The 18,862-nt window shown below is 55.7% G+C and overlaps 1 protein-coding gene across 3 annotated transcripts in view; it reads right to left on the bottom strand.

Moving 5' to 3' along the window:
* Window positions 1-18,862, bottom strand: part of EIPR1 (EARP complex and GARP complex interacting protein 1) — a 90,146-nt gene that overhangs the window by 31,108 nt on the left and 40,176 nt on the right. For all 3 annotated transcript variants that reach the window (XM_027773828.1, XM_006153525.3, XM_027773829.1), the window contains one exon: window positions 2,397-2,553. In XM_027773828.1, the coding sequence (XP_027629629.1) occupies window positions 2,397-2,553 (157 nt within the window). The remainder of the gene's footprint in view (window positions 1-2,396; window positions 2,554-18,862) is intronic.

The following is an 18,862-nucleotide window of genomic DNA, read 5'->3' as shown; positions in this document are numbered from 1 at the left end:
CACCAGGCTTCAGTTTCCAAAACCAAGGTCCCCCTCTCATCATGAGCTCTGACACTGGGCCAGGCGGTGGCATTAAGGCGGATGGCTCCCGCACGGCCAACTCCACGTTTGAGCCCCTACCCAGCAGCTTTATGTGTGTGTGCATGCCCGAACAGAGGGAGAAACAGAGAAGAGAGACTGCGTGACCACTCTCCGGGGCTGGGGTGCTCTCTCACTCCCGTCTCTCCATCTCTCCCTGGCCAGCCATGTCCCTCTAGCAATGTTACAAAAAGAACCTGGACCCAGGAAATTCGTAAGGGACATGGCAACACCACTGCAGGCCAGGGGGACCAGAGGCTGGTGCTCGTGGTGCCCGTGGGCATCAGGAGTGCAGTCCCTCGGGAAAGGGGCATGGTTTCTACAGAACTACACGTGCTCACAGACGGCCTGGCGACTGCTCTCGGGGCCACTCAGCCAAGAGGAGAAAAACCTCACGTTGTGTTAACAGCCACTGCAGCTTTTTTCCAGATAACCCACACCGGCAAGCTCCAGGGGTCCCTCAGCGGTGATGGTTAAACCAATGTGAGACTCTGAGCCGTGCAGGGGTCTTAGGCCGACACACGAAAGAGCAACAACTCCTCCAGGCCACGTGACTCGGGGGGAGCAGCCGATGCCCAAGGCCACACGGTGCAATCCCAGGGATGTCGCGGCTCAGAACGACAGCAGGACAGATAGCAAGGCAGACAGCACAGGCCAGGGAGGTTGGGGTTGAAGACGGGTGGGGCGGCCAAGTGGCCAGGGCTACAGGGCAGCAGGAGGGGCCCCAGAGGTGCCGTAGTCTATGCTGGCTAGGCTGGTCACTGCAGGAGCTTGCACATGTGACAAAGGACCCAGACCTAAGACGAGAACACCAGGGCTGGCAGGCGGCATGGAGGTTAAAGTGACGGCTCCCACCTGCCAGCTGCACACCTGGAGTCCCAGACCTGGTGCCTGAAGACCACACCAAGCGCCTGTGTGTGTGCGCCCAAAATCCTGCAAGGGGAATGAGGAAGGGACTGGGGTGTGGCCAGCCCCCTGGGGGGCGACTCCTACTTTTCCCCTCTTTCCATCTCTCCCCAGTGAGCGCACACGCTCTACAGAAAAGAACAACAAAAAGACTGGTGAGGCCCGCCCAGCTGGGTGGGCGTCCAGGCTGTGACACCGCACAGCCATCCCGCGATGTGACTGCAGGGGCACGTGACAGGTGCGCCTGTGTTACCCTACAGCTGCAATGTGAATCTGTGCAACCTCACAGTGAAGAGCTCGAAGGAGAAAGGAGCACGCAGTGACACCTGGCCGCGAGCGCTCCCTGCCAGCCCTCGGGACAGTGGCAGCACAGCTGGAGCAGCAAGCCTGCGAGGCAGGTCTGGGGGCCGTGGGTGGGCACGGGCTCGAGAGCCAACACGGTACATGTCCCTTAGCAGGCATGTGCATCAGGTCCGCTTTGACACTCCAACCTCACAGTGCGTGCCCGCGACACACGCATGGCTGTGCACCTTGTCTGCCATGCTGGGATGCTCTGGGTCTCCCCAGGAGAGCGCAACCCTCGGGCCCAGACCCTTCACAATGGCGCGGTGTGTGCACCCTGTCTGCCATGGGGGAGAGTGCGGCCCTGGAGGCCAAGTCCCCGACCTGTCACCTGGGCGTCCCCAAGCCTGGCAGGTGTGTGTGGCAGGTGCTTAATAAGTACCTGTTCCATTACATTTATTTAATTGGCACAGCTGACGAAAGCAGCAGGCCATAAGAGGAACAGAGGCTCCTTGGGGGCTTGCGTGCACACACGCTCACACATGCGTGGGCGTGTCACCGCATTAAGTAAGTGAGCACCGCCACTGCTGTGGCAAACGTCACAGCGCAGCCATGTCTTCCAGAAAACACGCTGCGTCTTCTCGCCATGGTCTCAGTGGCCTCAGGGACCAGCAGTGACTGCAGGACACACCTGTACACCTCGCTGTCCCTCGGCAAGCCACCTGACTGCTGGGGAGACGAGGGCGAGGGTGAAGACAGGAGAGCCTGGAGCCACAGAGACCACTCCGCCCCAGGAAAGAGGGGTGAGGGGCTGCAGCCTGCAGAGAATGGCCAGGCTGGGCACGTGAGCTGTTTCCAGCTGGGATGTGGTGCAGATGTGGGGACTGCACGGCACCCCTGCCACCATCCCACGGGTGACCGCAGCAACACTGACGTGAGGGAAGGGAAGGAGCCGCGTGGGCTGTCCTGACACACAGGACGGGGGCTTCCAAGTGCAGCTGATGGAGAAAACCCTGGGGACAGAACCCACCCCGGCCTCCCGCGTAAAGGAGCGGTGGCCACGGGAGGGGAGCTGGCTCGGGCTGTCCCTGCCGCCCGCTGCCTCTCTGGCCATGACCGCAGGGTCCTACCAGGCCACGCTGCCATGTGCCGCGCTATCCAGGTGGCAAAGCAGCTCCAGGGCCTGCGCCGTGCTGGACGAGTCATCCGGGGACTCGTGGCCTCCGGCCTCCCACTCCGCGGGCATCCTCCACACGGCCGCGCACGTCACCACTCTGCTGTCCGAGGCTGAAACAGAGGACAAGGACACCGTGAGCGCCACGGCCACAGGCAGCTGCAGACCCGCGCTAGTCCACAGGGCCGGTGGGGCAGCAGGGGAGACCAGGAGGCCAGAGTGGGGCGACGCAGTGACCGTCAGAGGAGCACGGGCCCAGCACAGGACTAGCGCCCAGTCTGGGAGCCATCACCCATCTCCCCAGACTAACTCCTCAGTCAGTGCCCTCCCATCCTCCTTCAGCAGCGCCTCAATAAGGGAGCAAAGTGAGACTAAAGGCAAAGCCAGCCCTAGGGGGTCTGAGACCGGCCTGACGGGCTGCTCCTGGCTCCTGGGGGCCAAGAGACAGCCAATGTGGAAGGCGGTGCTGCTCTCCCCCCTCTACGGGGTACGTGGACCAGAAGGCACAGACGCTCAGCAGCACCAGAGTGGGAAGCACACCCACAGCAGTGATGGCTGTGCCCAGGGCGCCCCCCAGCGCCCACAACCACCAACTCGCACCTGCTCCAGTGCCCAGGGCGCCTCCCGCACCACAGACCACCAGCTCGCACCTGCTCCCGCAGGCCACGACGGGCCCTCCCGCTGTCCCTGCTCTAGGGAGCCCTGACCCTTCCATTGCAGGAGGCTCCAGGAACCTGCATTCTAGGGATGCCTTGGAAAGCACTTTTGGGGATAAAGAGGCCAAATTTCCACATAAGGGCAAGATGCTTGTCTCCAGGAACTGTGCCGGGCTCCAGGACTCTGCCCTTCAGAAACCTCAACATGACAGATTCTTTTTTTAAAGAACAAGTTATTTATTATTTATTTAATTCCATTTGTTATTATTATTTTTAATTTGACCAGAGAGAGAGAAAGGGAAAGTGAGAAAACAAGCCACTAGGTCCAGAACTCGAACCGTAGTCGGCCATATGGGATTCCAGCACCTTAACCACCATGCCACCTGCTGGGTCAATATGACAGATTCTTCAACAATCATTTAGCATCAAAATTGCAGGCATTAATTCTTCCAGAATTTGCTTTCTTGTTCTAACCTGTACATGTGCTAAACCCCTCCCTTTTTAAAGATGGCCTTGATTAAATGATAAAGCCTTGAATGAGTTTCACCATTAAATCCGTCAGAAAAACGAGAACACACCTCAATAGTACTTCCTACACAGGGACTAAGAGAAAAACAAATAGGTCGTTATAAAAATGAGAAGCGCCCCACATTACATTTGAAAATGTCCATCTTATCAGCTACAATGTCCCTTTAACCCGGACATCAACTAACCATCTGGTAAGCGCGACTGCACACAACCGGCTTCGTGAAACGAGATGCCATTCCCGTTCGGACCACGACCGAATGACGAGTAGAGGATTAGGGTTTTAGCCACGGTTATCTGATTCCGTGTTTGGTGCTCATTTCATAAACCTCGTGGGGTCTAAAAGAATATGGAATTGTGGCTTAAAGAAGAAGAGCCAAATATGTACGTTTAACGGCACCATTCACGAGATGCCATTCCCGTTCGGACCACGACCGAATGACGAGTAGAGGATTAGGGTTTTAGCCACGGTTATCTGATTCCGTGTTTGGTGCTCATTTCATAAACCTCGTGGGGTCTAAAAGAATATGGAATTGTGGCTTAAAGAAGAGCCAAATATGTACGTTTAACAGCACCATTCCATCCTCACTAGAACGTGGTGCACGAGAAGGTCATTTATTTGCAGAAATTGTCAGTTACACAGTCTACAGGGCTCGAGCCTGGCGGCCACGCTCCTGGAAACATGGAGGTAAGAGTGAGGCCTGAAAGAAGAAACAATGGCTAGAACGCTAGCCCGACCAGGGAACAGCTGACCTGCCTTTCAACGGCAGAGCAAGGCGCTGCAAGTGACGGAGCCTACCGCGAGAGCCAGACGGGCTTCATGGCCAGCGACACGCACAAGGAGCCAGCGGGGAGAGAACAGGCAGGGTCTCGTGGGAAGTGAGCACTGCACAGTCCTTTGGGGGATTCTGTTCACGTGTCTACAAGTACTGGAACTTCCACAGTCCCTCAGCAAGGCTGAAGTGCCTGTAGGCAGTACTGTCTCTCTCCTCCCTGCTAGGCCTGCCCCAGACGGCCCACATCAGCGACAGGCTGGATGTTGGCGTTGGTGTACACCCTGGTCATCTAGTCCACAGCTCTATTACCCAGCCTGCACTAGGGCCGGTGAGCCCAGAAGGGTCCAGAAAGCAAGGCAGGAACTTCCCTGAAGTGCAGTTGACAGAATGCATACACTGCTTGGCCTCTCACTCATCCTGAATTTCGAATAGGAAAACAAAGCAGTTAGCTGATTCTATTTTCTTTTCTTTTCTTTTTTGGAGACGTTTTGCTTTAGGGCGCATGCACTCACCAGAAAGAGAGAGTGACAGAGACAGAAAGTAAGAAATCACCCTTTGTGGGGGATGGCCATGCCACAATCCCTTCTCTTCCATTCTCCTCTTAGGATCTTGGGCATGCACGCACAAGCACCCAGCATGAGTTTAAGCCACCAGGTCCAAGACTCAAACAGTGGTCAACTATGTGAGAATCCAGCAATGTAGCCATTACACCATCTGCTGGTCCTGGTTCTGTTTTCTTTTTAAAGACAAAATTCTACAGAGATGCTCTAAGACAGCAGTGCAGAGAGCTCGGGGGCAACCTCATTTACACTGCCCCTAAGGCCCAGGCTGCTTTCACAAGAGAGGTCGGTAGGGAGAGAGAAGCTTAAATAAAAAAAAAAAAAAAAAAAAAAGGATTTGAATATTTGCTCCAAAAGCAGTTACTGAAAATGGGTCAGCCAGGTTGTGTGAGAGTGAAGTTGACTGCTGGATCCCACATACATGGCCAACTGTGCAGTTTGAGTCCAAGACCTGGTTACTTGAAAAACATTCTGGGCACACACGTGTACACGCGTGCCCAAAATCCCAAGAGGAGAGTGGAGGAGAAGGGACTGTGGCATGGCCATCCAGGGGGTGACTTCTCACTTTTTCCTCTCTCAGTTTCTCTCAAGCAAGCATACATGCCCCATAGCAAACTAAAAATAACAAATAAATAAAATACTAGCAAATCAAATTCAAATAACAAAAAGAATACTAATACCATCAGCAAATCAGGTGTACTCCAAATATGCATTATTTACCATCTGGAAAAGACAGGCAAAGTAAGTCATCATATCAAGAAGAGGAAAACTATATGACCACCACAAAAGGTGGACAAATGCTTGTACCACACAATGCACATTTCTGATAAAACTCTGAGCAGACTAGAGAAAGAAGGAAATTTATTCTGACACAGAGAGCTACCAAAATTAAAACAAAAAAAGAAAGAAAGAAACAGAAGAAAGGAAAAGTCCGACAGCAAACATGATGATTAAAGGTGAAATAGAAAATGCCTTCCCCCTGAGGAAAGAAATAAGATGAGAATGCTTTGTATTCCTACTTCTAGTTAACATTATACTAGAGATAAAGCTACTTTGGTATGGGAAGGAAAAATTAAGATATAATAACAGGAAAAAAATAATAAAAATACCATTATTTGCTAATAATTATGTGAAAAATTGAAAAGAATCTCTATTATGAAAATAGAAATGAAATGCGATTTAGAAAACTTGCTGAACACAAGAAGGATTTTAAAAAGTCAATTAGATATCTACAAATTAGAAAAAAACTTAGTGAAACTTGAAAAAATAATATTAATAATAGTACTTTTAAAAAACTCAAATACGAATAGTAACTGAGACTAAAGGTGTGCAAAAATCCATGTGGTAAAATAAAGAACACTGCCAAGAAGAACGAAAGGCCTAGATAAATAGAGGGATATACCATGTTAATGGATTGGAAGAGTGTAGACAGTATAGTACAGTACAGTACAGTACAGTACAATGAGTCTCAAAGTTCCAGCAGGTGTCTTTGGGTAGGAATCAACAACCTGTTTGCAAATTCTAAAATTTACACAGAAATGTGAACCACCCACGTAACCAAGACAGCCATGAAGAGCACGGTACTAGATGATTTCCTACAGACGTTAGTACCGGTCCAAGGACAGATGAGCAGCCCAGAGGAAGAGAATGGAGTCTGGAAACAGAACCTTATAGATATGGTCACCTAACTGACACAAAAGTGTCACTGCACTAGAGTGGACAAAGGATGGTCTTTTCATCAGGGGATGCTGGATTTACTTACCTGAAGGATCAGGGTGTGAAGGAGGCTGGCTTTGTCTTTCCCCACCTGGCCTCTGCAGAAAGCCAGAGGTTGGCCACTCCTGTGGCTCAGGAAAATGCTGGGCACCCCAGAGTCCAAGCAGAGCACTGTGTCTTACTCCCACAGCAATGGGGCACCACACCTGGCAGACCTCTTCACGCCACTCCCAGGAACACCACCCCCCAGATGCAAGGTGGCACCAAAGGAGAGCTTCTGAACAGAAAGCCCTGCAGCAAGCTCGGGCTGGGAAGAAATCAACTTTCTGTGGGGGACCCTCTGGTGAGAAGGGATCAGTGGTAAGAAGTGAGTCCCATGGACCCCAGGCTGAGCAGACAGTGGCCACAGAATAGTCACGTCAGGGCTAGGCACCCAGAACCACCAGGAGGGGAGATTCCTGAGCCACAGAGAATGCGCAGGCCAGGGAACCGGGGGTGTCGGCCCACCTACAGGCAGGCGTTTCTTTTCTTCAGTGGACAAACATTGCGTTCATGGCATACAGCACAATGTCTTGACACGTGTGCACAGTGTAGGGCAGCTCACCCGATATGGTGCGTGCATCGCCTTGCTCACTTAGGCTTTTGTTGTTCTGAGAATGATTAAGATCTACTCTTCTGCAGGTTGCAAGCACACAAGGGAGCCTTTTAAAATGAATGGAAATACCGTGAAAGGTAACTAAGAAATTATTAAAAATTAAATAAACAAAATCACACTAGGTCCCTTTGTAAAATGCATTTGAACTAATAGACTTCCTGAAACATTGGTAAATAAAAGGAAAATAATTTAACAAAATGTCTAATGTCTAAAAATTGCATTCATATTTTCTGAATGATTTTCTGAACTTTCTAGAAGTTGGTCTGGAAGTTTGGGGGTACTAGTCTACACTGTAAAAGATGAGCACACGACATTATCCTGGGGATGGGTGGAACGTCTGGGGGAGGAGGAGTCTGCCATGCCACCTGAGGCGCAGGAAACTGCCCAGGTCCTGTGTAGAGCACGCCCTGAGCTCAGGGAACACGGTGGGCATTATCAGAATTCCCCGAGTCCTGAGAAGCAGCCAGCCCCAAGGGACGGTAAATAAGGAGGACCACAAAGACACGTGGCTGAGGACCGCGGTGAGAAGGCGGGAGTCTCAGCAGAGCATTCGGGGCACATGGCAGGGTGGGGGTCCTCAGGGAGACAGTGTAGGAGGAACCCCCACCTTCAGGAGTTCATGTCGCAGTGGGCCAGGAGGTCCCCGCCTGCACGTGTCTGAAATGGAGCCCAAGCGGGTCCTGGGCTGCCTCCACTGGGTTAACATTCCAACCCCACAGGCAGGGCCCAAGCCCACCCAGCCTGCCAGGAGCCACAGAGCCACAGGACAGGGAGCTAGAAGGGTGCCCAGAGAACAGGCTGAACAAATCCGGCCCCTTCCTGTCCCCAGGGGGACACCGAGTCCCAGAAGCTCCTGACTGCCCCAGGCCTCCGCAGCTCCTTGGCCTGGTCAGGAACGAGGACTCCCCTCTGCAGCCCGCTGCTCTGCAGGAGAAAACACTCAGTCGAGGCTTCAGGCCAATCTGATGCTGCTGTCTGTTTTCTGGGAACAGGAGCAGCGGAACTCAAGGAGATGAAAAGATAACGGGGTGAATGAGCAGGGAGGCACCCAGAGGCAGCCCCGCCCGGAGGCACTGCGCTGGGAGGATTAGGAGCGACAGGCTTAGAGGAATTGAAAGGAGATTAGTGCCTTTGTGAGCCTCAATAGCAGCTCAACAGCTCGAGAAAGGGCTGACAATGCCCTGGCTGGGACAGAATCCGATCCCCAGCTGGGGGAGGGGGTCCCCAGGGCTGCAACACAAAGAGCACCTCCGCTGCCAAGGCTATTTTTAGAGTCTCAGCAGGCACAGGCCAGCCAGAAGGAGGGAATCAACCCCAGGGAGGCCTGAGCCCTCCAGGAGGCTGAACTGGGCCTGAAAATAAGGCCTCGGCCCTCCCAGGCATGGAGCAGAGGAGATCCTGGCTGCCAGGGCCACTGTGGTCAGGGTCACTGTGACAACACCTGAGAGGAGAAAGGATCCTCCTCACAGTCCCCTCAGGGCACGGCAGGGTGGGTGGGGAGACAGAGATGAGGGGCCCAGAGGCTGCGACCTCCAGGACCTCCACGCCAGGGAGGACAAGTGAAGTGGCCATCAAACTGTCCAGCCAGGTGGGTCTGTGGCAGCAGCTACCTGGAAAGCGATAAGCGATCCGTGGGCTGCTCGAGCGCCACCTGGTCCTGACCCGAGGAGATGTGGCCCAGGGCCAACGTGGCCCCCTCACTGCATCCCTGAGGCAGTTCAGACCCAGAGCCCTAGGTCTGGCGAGACTCCGGGCACACGGTGACCACATGCCCAGCCACTCAGACCAGCTCAGCCGGCTAAAGCAGGCCCTCTCTGCAGGCTGGGGCGAGCTGTACCTCACCCAGCAGGGCTACGCCTTCATGAGTCCCCTGCCTTGGGACCTTTGCGCTGTCCTAGGGAACCAGTGGTCACCCATGTCCCTGCTGTCACAGCTGGAGAACGCACACCCAAAGTCTTGCTGACCCAGCATCTGCTGCAGCTCCTGACCAGACCTCATAGGCAGAGCCATGCACGGGGACCTCAGTCACAGAACCAGGGCCTGAGCCGGTGCTGGCTGGGCCAGCCAGATGGCCACCACTAGACCAAGGAAAGGGGACCCAGGCACACAGGCAGGAAGGAAGGCCCGAGAAGCCCCAGGGGCCCTGCCTCGGTGGCACTTCTGAGGCCCAGGGATCTGGAGAGGCCAACTGTGGACCTGGTACAGTAACAGACCTGGCTAAGCAGGGCTGACAGCTCTACACAGCCAGACCTGGTGTGCCTGCTCCCTGGAGCCGGGACGGACAAGGCCGCGCAGCCTCTGCCAGGCCATTCAGGAACCGGGCTGGACCTCTGGGGTCTCGGCCCCAGGCAGGGTCCCCTCCGCATGTCCCAACTCAGTCGGGAGCAGCTCCCGGTCTCTGGGTGGTGCGATGCTGACCCTCGAAAATGGCCCAGCACCAGGCTGCACAGGCTCAGCACCCAGGGACAACAGCCGTGCAATGCTGGTCATCCCGGGGACACCTGTCTGCTCCAGAGAGCTGCGTCCATGCAGGCCCCGGAGCACAAGCGGGCCATGCCACCCAGCTCGGCCAACCGCTCCCCTCCTGGGCAGGTCCTGGGACCGCACCTCAGACAGACACCTGCCCAGTGTCTCACCTGAGACCCATGACTTGTAAAGAAATAAGGGTTATCAGGACCAGCCGATGGTGTAATGGTTACATCACTGGACTCCACGTGACCGACCGCAGTTTGGGTCCCGGACCCAATGGCTTAAAACTCAGGGTAGTTTGTGCTATTGTGTGCCAAATCGCAAGAGAATGGAGAAGGGACTACAGAGTGACCATCACCCAGGGGGTGATTTCTCGCTTTCTGTCTGTCAGTCTCACAAGCGCACATGCCCTACAGCAAAAATCTCTAAAGAAAGAAAAAAAAGAATGAAAGAAGAAGAAGAAAGAAATACAAGTTACCAACACCGAATTCTGGCGTCTGGAAAGTCAGGGCAAAGGCCTGGCGGGCAGGCGGGCACGTGTGGACAGAGGAAGCTCCGAGGGCGGCAGACCTGCAGAGCGGCTGCGGGCAGCACCCTGCTCCTCGGCGGTAACCAGCTCCGGTGCGAACGGAGCCCTTCCCGAGAGGGAACGCCCCGGGTCTGGCCGGCAGCCCTAACTGATCCAGGAGGCTCCTGCTGCCACAGTGGAACCGTCACCGTCCCGTCCCTGCCATGGAGACTGCGCCCTCTGCCATCCAGAGACAAAGCGAGAAACTGGGGCAGACTGTCACCCAAACCACACCCAGGCAGCTTAAAACTCATGCTCTACCTGTGTGCATGCGTGCCCAAAATCCTAGGGGGAGAACGGAGGAGAAGAAATTCCAGCGTGAACATTTCCCAGAGGTGGTGATTTCTCACTTTCTGTCTGTTTCTCTGTCTCCAGGGAGCACACACGCCCTATAGCAAAAATCCCTACATAATTGTTTTTTAAAAGACCAAAGGTAAAATTGAACACTTTTCACAACATATCCAAGAGGATACCCCTCCCTCTAAAGTGTTGTTAGGTTTTACGTCATTGGAAATAAGAAACGAGAGATAGCAAACACTTGATTTTATGTTTTATTTTGAATATAAATAATGAAACATTTTTTGCCAAAGGGTGTATGCACTTGTCAGAGAGAGACACAGAGACAGAGACAGAGAGGGAGAAAACACCCCCAGTAGGGTATGGCCACACTGCAATCTCTTCTCCTCCATTTCTCCGTCCCCTTAGAACTTGGGGTAGGTGCCTGACATGTTTCTTGAGCAGCTGGGGCCAGGATTCGAACTACTCCGTTGGTCATGTGGGATACAGCTCCTTTAACCGCCTGACCATGGGGTGAGCCCTGAATACTAAAACTTTAGGAGCAGCCATTTATTGGGCCATTAGGAATTCATGACATATTTTTCTATGTAAAAATACATCCTAACTTTCCTGACGACCCGATACTTATGTGCGTGCTAGAAGAGGGCCAGAAGGAAGGAGGGAGGGAAACGAGGTATCACCCCTTGGGGAGATGGCCACACTGCAGCTGCTTCTCCACTCTGCTCTCAGGTTGTGGGCGCACATGCACACGGCAGCCACGTCTGCCTTTCAAGCCCTGGGTCTGGGACTCCAACTGAGGGCTCAGCCATGTGGGAACCCAGTTACCTGCTGGCTCAAGAGCAACCCTTTAAAGAACGGGGAAAATGAGGCCAGCAGGTGGCGCAGCGGTTGTGGAGCTGGACTCCCACAGTGGATGCTGGACAGGGTGGCTTGATAACCAGGCTAGGCCTGTATACGTGCATGCCCAAAATCCTAGGAGGAACATGGAGAAGGGATTGCAGCCTGGCTATGTCCCCGGGAGGTGATTTCTCACTTTCCCTCTTCTGCCTCTCTCTCTGTCTCTCTCTGGTGAGCACATGTGCTGTATAACAAAAGCCTAAAAAAAGAGTGACAAAGTGCACATACCGCCCCAACAGCAGAAGGAGAAGGAGCAGCACACATCAGTCGTGTCATTCGGGAGCATGAGGGAGGGCCGAAGAAGGCACAGACAAGACGAGGTGACAGAGAGCGCTCCGTAAGTCCACGACACATCGGACGGCTGTGACACGCTCATCAGCTGCAGGTCGTTAAATCGGATTTTTAAAAGAAAGCAAGACACTGTTTACAAGAGACACTCCTAGAACGGAAGGACACGGAAAGACCACGGACAAGGAGAGACGCAGAACAAAAGCCCGCTGACTGGGCCACACTGACATTAGCCAAAGGGACCTGGAGGCGAAAGGAGCATAATAAAAAGACTCACCTGCTTAAGGGGGTGTAAAACTTCTTAAATTATATGTGCTTAATAAAACCACATCGAAATGTAAGAAGCAAAGAGTGACAGCATAAGTAAAAATAGAGAACTCCAAAATCACATGGGAGACTTCAACATACCTCTGAAAATAAAACTGAGAAGTTATGACAGAGGTGGGCAGGCCCGTGAGTTTCCTTGGGGTTTCTGCAGCATGCGGAGCGCACACATTCAGCCGCGGCCGCCCTGTAGTGCAATGGCAGCACAGAGCGTCAGAGCAGGGTCCCACATCAGGCCTCACAGCTTAGAAACCACGCCGGGCACTTGTGCATGCATGCCCAAAGTCCCCTCTCTCTCTCTGGCTCTCTGGCTCTCTGGCAAGCACACAAGTCCTCTGGCAATTAAAGAAAAAATGTTAATTAACTACATAATAGATCATACAAATCTCAGCATATTTCAAATAACTAGTAGAAAACAATCATATATTATTTTTCACCAATGACCCAAACATAGAGGAGAGACTCTGTTATAAAAGCCACAGGGAGAGGGAGCAGCAGATGGCATAATGGTGACATCATTAGACTCTCACGTAGTCGACTGCGGTTCGAGTCCTGGACCCAGCAACTTAAAATTCATGCCAGGTATGTGCGTATGTGTGCCCAAGATCCCGAGAGAAGAACAGAAGAGAAGGGACTATGATGTAGCCATTCCCCCTGGGGAGTGATTTCTCGCTTTCTGTCTCTGTCTCCAGTGAGTGCACATGCTCTATAACAAAAATCTCTCTCAAAAAAAAAAAAAAAAAAAACCAGCAGGAGAAAATAAAAGATGAAGAAAAAGTGGAGTCTTCACAAGGACACACCTTCTTGAGACACCTGGCTAACCGTGAGCAGCCAGGAGTGATTTACCACGCAAATTCCGTGGTCCCCTCACTAGCTGCCAGTGGAGGACTCTAATGCCAAGGCGACACACATCTCCAGAGAGCGGCCGCCAGGGCAGCGGGGTAGCCTGCAGGTCCGCCGCCGACAGCAAACCTCAGACTGGCTCAGGCCATCTCCTTAAATGAATCACTTTAAGAAATCCCCAAAGCAGGAAGGCGGAGAGAGGACCCCACTCAAGTGAAGCCGCCTGGAATCTGTAGGCGTTGATGCTACACACGAGTACATTCTTCAGATAAGTGTGCCTCGGTTTTTAAAATTGCCATTTAAGGTGAAATCAATCTGAATGGATTGTTTCACTTCCCTGTTGCTGCAAATGCTATAATTAAATTTTTCCTTGGATTTAAAAAAAAACTCTTCTTTGATTTTTGCTTTATAAAAAGAAAAAGTAAAACACATTCCTCTGTGATGGTTATGGACAACGTGATCAGCTGCTGTGATTCAGAGCACCTGTCCCCAGAGAGCGGGGAGGTGGGGTCTCACTGAGGGTTGAAATGCGACCTCCGCACAGCGATCACTCTGCCTGCGCAGTCTGCACAGACCCCACTGCAACCAGCTGGGTGCACCAGCCAGCAGCAAGAGCCTCCAGCAGGCCTGGTAACCTAGCAACCACGCTTCAGCCAATCAGAGGCTGCCAACCGGTCAGACCACAGCCATGTGAGGCAAACGCCAGCCCCAGCCAATCAGGCTGGTTTTGCACGTGTCACCTCCTTCTGCTGGGCTATAAATACAGCCTGCCACGTGCCGGGGTGGGGTATGCCCCTGCTGCTGTCCCTTCCTAGTGCATAGTGCGACCACTCACCCATTTAAACCCTGCTAAATTTAACTGGTATTGGGTTTTCTTTTGATAATAGGTACTAGTTGTATCTATAGCCCTGAAAGTTCCTCTCATGAATACTGCTTTATAGACTTCTTCTGGTCCCATGTAAAAGGCAGACCCTAACCAATTTTACTGCCATCGGGTTTTGGGCACGTGTGCACTGCTGCCGGGGCCTGCTGCTGCCCTTCCTCAGCTCCAGAGCTGTGGGGACGCTGCGGGGAGACTTCCCGGAGACCCACATTGTTCACGTCTGAGACAAGGTCTGCAGCCGGTGTGTGGACACAGCAGTACTCCCTAAGTTCTGGGTGCTTTAACTTTCATCTCTGTCCTCTATGAGAGCAGAGAGAGCAGACAGACAAGTCACAGCAGGTCCTCAGGCTGCGGTCCACCCAGTCAGAGCTGACAGAAGAGCCGCGGCAGGTCCGCAGGCTGCGGTCCGCCCAGGCTTGGTCGGTGGCTGTGGGTCCCAGGGGCCCTTGCACGCGGTTGGCTTTCAGGCCATGCCCTGCTGCCTGCCCGGGAAACATGTTCTCGGCCTGCGTGAGGTCGAGGACACATCTACACTGCTGGGTTGAAATGCCGACACCTACACCAACTGACCCGCTACTGACGTTCCTGTACTCATGGTGCCCTCCAAGCCAAGCCACCACACCTGTGTCCCTGGGCCAGCCCTCCCCTCCTCTCCTGCGGAGGATGAGCTCTGGCCCCACAGGAGGGCATGCTCCATGGTGCAGGGGCAGGAGGACACCTGCTGTCTCCGCCTCAGGAGAGGCTCCTGGCAGGCCATGCCTACTGGACGGTGTTTGCTGAACAGCTGAATGAGGTGCCAGGGGCCGTCCAGCGTGGGTTCCACACACCGGATCCCTGAGTGCTGTCGGCCACCCCTGGCCCTCCTCCTCCTCCCAGTCTCTGCGCATGCCTGCTCTTCACCCCTTCCTCCAGCGGCTCCCCCAGCAGCCGCACCCTGGTGGCCACCTCTTAGTCTTTCAGCTGTCCTTCCCTCACACCATTCCCGTGAGCACCCCTGCACACTGTGTGCTTACCCCTCCCGCCACCGATTTGGGGGTCCTGTGGGCTCTAGTGGGTGACTCCCCTTCTTCCCGCAGTCGTGTCCGACACGGATTAGAGAATTGTGGCACGTCCTGACAGCCACCGTGTGTGGGGCGAGCTGCGGCAGCAGAGGCAGGTGGCTCTTCAGTCCCCGAGCCCTGCCTGCAGCTCGACTCCCTCCGCCGAGCGAGGGGTGCCTGTCCCACAGCGCCTGCTAACTAGGACAGGGGCTGTCCACACAGCCCGCTGTCCCTGCCCCAGGCCAGGAAGCTCGTGGCTCCATCTGAAGCTTATCGGGGACCCATTAGTGGTTTAAGGAATTTTCACTACCCAAGTCCTGCGAGAGCCAAGGTGGGCGGATAGACAGACGACTGAGACAGCAAAGATTATGGCTGGAAATAGGCCCCCCGTACCCACCCCGCGTCTGCCGGGGCTGCAAAGTGCTCTGGCTGCTCTGACCGGGAGCCCCGAGTAAATAGCAGTTATTAGTGAAGCAGGGACACACATTTCAAGAAGCACTTCCAAGCGAGCGCACAGCCAGGGCGCCACCACAGCCCTCAGAAGGGATGCCACTGCAGTCGGTTGCTAGGCAACAGCCCACTGCTCCCCCTGTCCCTGCGTCCCTGCCGCAGCTCTCAGGTGGCTGCCGTGTGACCCGCAGCCGGGGCCAGCCACTTGACTTGAGTGTCCACGTGTTCAGATCCCAGGGGAAGAGGCTGCCCCCGCGGTCCGGGGAAGCTCTTGCTGTGCCGGCCGCTAAAACACGGCTGCTCGGAGCCACACGAGGGGCGTGCATGCACGGGAATGCGGGGGAGGGAGGGCAGCCTTCTAAGCGAGTTCCTCTCAGTCACTCTCCCAGGGGGGCGTGTGGGCGGCCATCAGTCACCACTCAGCCACTACAGTGGTGCGACTGGCTGTGGCGTGCAGCCCGGGGTCCACACGCTCCCCCACACGGTGGTCGCCCCTGTGCACACGGACACCCCCTCCCTGCCACAGAACAAGGCTCCCCACTGCCAGGCCCCGTCCCTCCCAACGCAGGTGCCGTCTGCGCCCCCGCTTCCGCACGCCCCTCGGCTTGCTGCAGTGTCTGCCCCTCCTCCCGTCAGGGGAGCGGGCACCGGGAAGCCCCGAGCATGCTCACGGGCAGCGTCTCCGAGGCTTCCTTCCTGCACACTTCAGCCTCACTGTCTCTTCCCTGTCCCCGGTCGTCATCCTCTCCTGTCATCACCTCCCAAACTGCAGTTTTAACAAAGGATGGCAACCTCTGAGCAACAGGCATCGCCAAGACCCGGGAGTGCCCCTGCACCTTCCACACCCATGACCAACAGGGGGATACCACCTCTCAGAGAGTGAGAGCAGCCGACCAGACGGCCCGCGGTCCTGGCTTACCTCGGGCTCGGCCCGGCCCTGAGCCCCGCTAGGCTCTGGCTGCCTCGGTCCCCCCAACTAATAAGCATCGGCACACCCAGGGCCCCACCTGCCACCCCTTCTCTCCATGGAACCAGGGCAGTCCGCAGGGAGAGGCCCGCAGAGACGCTGAGGCCAGAGCCAACCACAGCTCCAGAGCCCGCTGCCTGTCCCTGGCCCTGGAGCCACCTGCTTCAGCAAATGCAGCAGGTGCACCTCCCCCACGCTGGCCCAGCCGCACCCGCTCCACACCCACAACCCCTGACCCCAGCCCAGGTGACAGTGACGACTGCTCAGGTTGGGGCGCTTCTTGCACCAGGAATTCAAAGCCACAGCGACCGCGACCACGAGGCCGCCTCACACAGCCTCGGGCCACTCTCCTGGCTCCCAGGAAGGCTGTCGTCTTCCTGCAGTGCCTGGCCCTGCCCTGCACAGCCCCCGCCCGCATCTCCTCTCCCGGCCACTTGCTGTGCCCTGTCCCCACACACGGGGCACGTTTATCTGGTTGAAACTGTCTAGCTCTTCCCTACAGGATGGAGGGTTCAAGGGCAGGGCCTGGTCTGCGGTTTCACACCAGCTGGAAGCGTGCCCTCCCGCTGGGATGCAGGGTGCTGGCCTGACCCACACCTTCAGTCTGGAATCCGCTGGACACACAGGGAATGCTGTGCAGGACGTGCCAGCACACCACCCGCAGGGCAGAGGGCAGGAGGAGAGGGCAGGCTGAGCCTCAGGGCACGTCCATGCAGGTTTCAGGACCAGAGTTCCCTCTTTAAAGACCTGCTTCACCAAACACAACGGGGTGATGCTAGGCACGGTTCCCAGCCGGGGACTCCCAGGAGCCCGAGTTGCAGCCCCGAGACAGGTGGCCGTCACCTGCAGCTTGTGCTTCTGGGGACCGTCACTGAGTGATGCTTGCCAGTGGGCCACCTGTGCCGAAACTGGGTTCGCCACCAAGCTCCAAGGAGTGCAGAGATGGGGTGCCAGGACAGGGGGTGAAGGAGCCAGCTGTCCCCACTTGAGAGGGCAAGCGTGTCTGACGACCTCAGTGGGACTGAGCAGAGCTGGTGGGACAGGGAGAGCAAGAATGCAGAGCGCGGGCACGGGAGTCCTCTGACTGTTGTCAGGGCGCAGTGTCAGCAGAGGCAAGGGGGCGTCCTGTCACTGCCCGAGGCAGCAGAAGGGACATGGGGACCTGCTCCCTCTCCTAGTACTGCAGCCCGCAGGAGTGAGGGGGTCAACACACCTGGGGAGAAGGAGGGGCCCTGGGGACCCTCATACCTGGGGGAAGGAGAGGCCCTGGGGACCCTCACACCTGGGGGAAGGAGAGGCCTGGGGACCCTCACACCTGGGGGAAGGAGAGGCCCTGGGGACCCTCACACCTGGGGGAAGTAGAGGCCCTGGGGACCCTCAGCACCTAGGTGGGAGGAAGCCAGCCAGGTGGGAGGAGAGGCTAGCGCTGGTAACCCTCGCACCTACACTAAGGGGAAGGAGAGGCTGGCCCTGGTGACCCTCACACCTCAGGAGCGAAGTCCCCATTTCCGATCAGAAGTGAACTGGGCTTGAACTGCAGCTGTGCCATGTTCCTGGGAGCAGGCCCAGGCTGGTGCGGTGAAGAGGTGTGTGGGTGCAGGTGCAGCTGAGTTGGGGCGAGCACTCTCATCAAGGCCTAGCAGAAGCTGTCCAGGTGCGCGACCCACAGCCGTGACAGCAGAGGGCTGCTCGGTGCCACAGGTGTCCGAGCGCCACAGCTGGTGGAGACGAACACTGCCACGAGCTCTCGGTGTAGAGCAAGACGGATTACACAGTGAGACCAACGCACTCCAGAGCTGTACCCCAATACAGCACGTGCCTTCTACGGCGACGGCCGGGATCCAGGCCGGCCCAGGCCTAGTGGAAACTGCCAGAGCCCGCACGGCTGACTGCAGACGGAGTCCTGGACTGCGGGACTGCAAGTCAGGTGGGGCGTGTGTGTGCAGGCCGGGTCTCTGGGGGAGGGGCGCCTGCTCCCTCCCACCCTCCCGCCCCTCTGGAGGTGAGCGCGTGCCCTCTGGCAGCTGGAAGTACAATAGCGTCAGAGTTCAATTTCCTCTGTTTGTCTTTGGTAAGTAACACCTTAAATGTGCAGAAGGGCCACCAGAGAGGAGCCGTGGACAGGAGCCATTCGGAGCCACCCTCATTTAATCGCCACAACAGAGCTGCAAGTTACTGTCACTTTATGTCACGGTATTGTTTCCATTTCAGAAGGAATAAACCCAAATGCATAAATATCAAGCTGACATTCTGATGTCCGTGGGGAGACCGCTGGGTACCCCGTGGATATCCGTGAGGCAGCCCACAAGTCCATGGCCCATCACGCCGCTGGCAGGACCCAGCGCCTGCCTGCATCCTTGTGCACTGGCCCTGGAGCTCTGGCCGTGTCGCCCACGCCAAGGCACTGCTCCGTGAGGTCACTCCTGGGCTGCACAATGGCCCTGCGTCCTCCGTGCCCTGCTGTCCCTCACTCTGCTTCCTGAGGGCTGTCCTAGGTTGAGCCCCGAC

The sequence above is a fragment of the Tupaia chinensis genome, unplaced genomic scaffold, assembly GCF_000334495.1.
Source record: "Tupaia chinensis unplaced genomic scaffold, TupChi_1.0 Scaffold000377_5, whole genome shotgun sequence".
In the NCBI taxonomy this organism is placed as follows: Eukaryota; Metazoa; Chordata; class Mammalia; order Scandentia; family Tupaiidae; genus Tupaia; species Tupaia belangeri.
The sequence above is the reverse complement of the archived record's forward strand: the minus strand, read 5'-3'. Positions and strand labels throughout refer to the sequence as shown.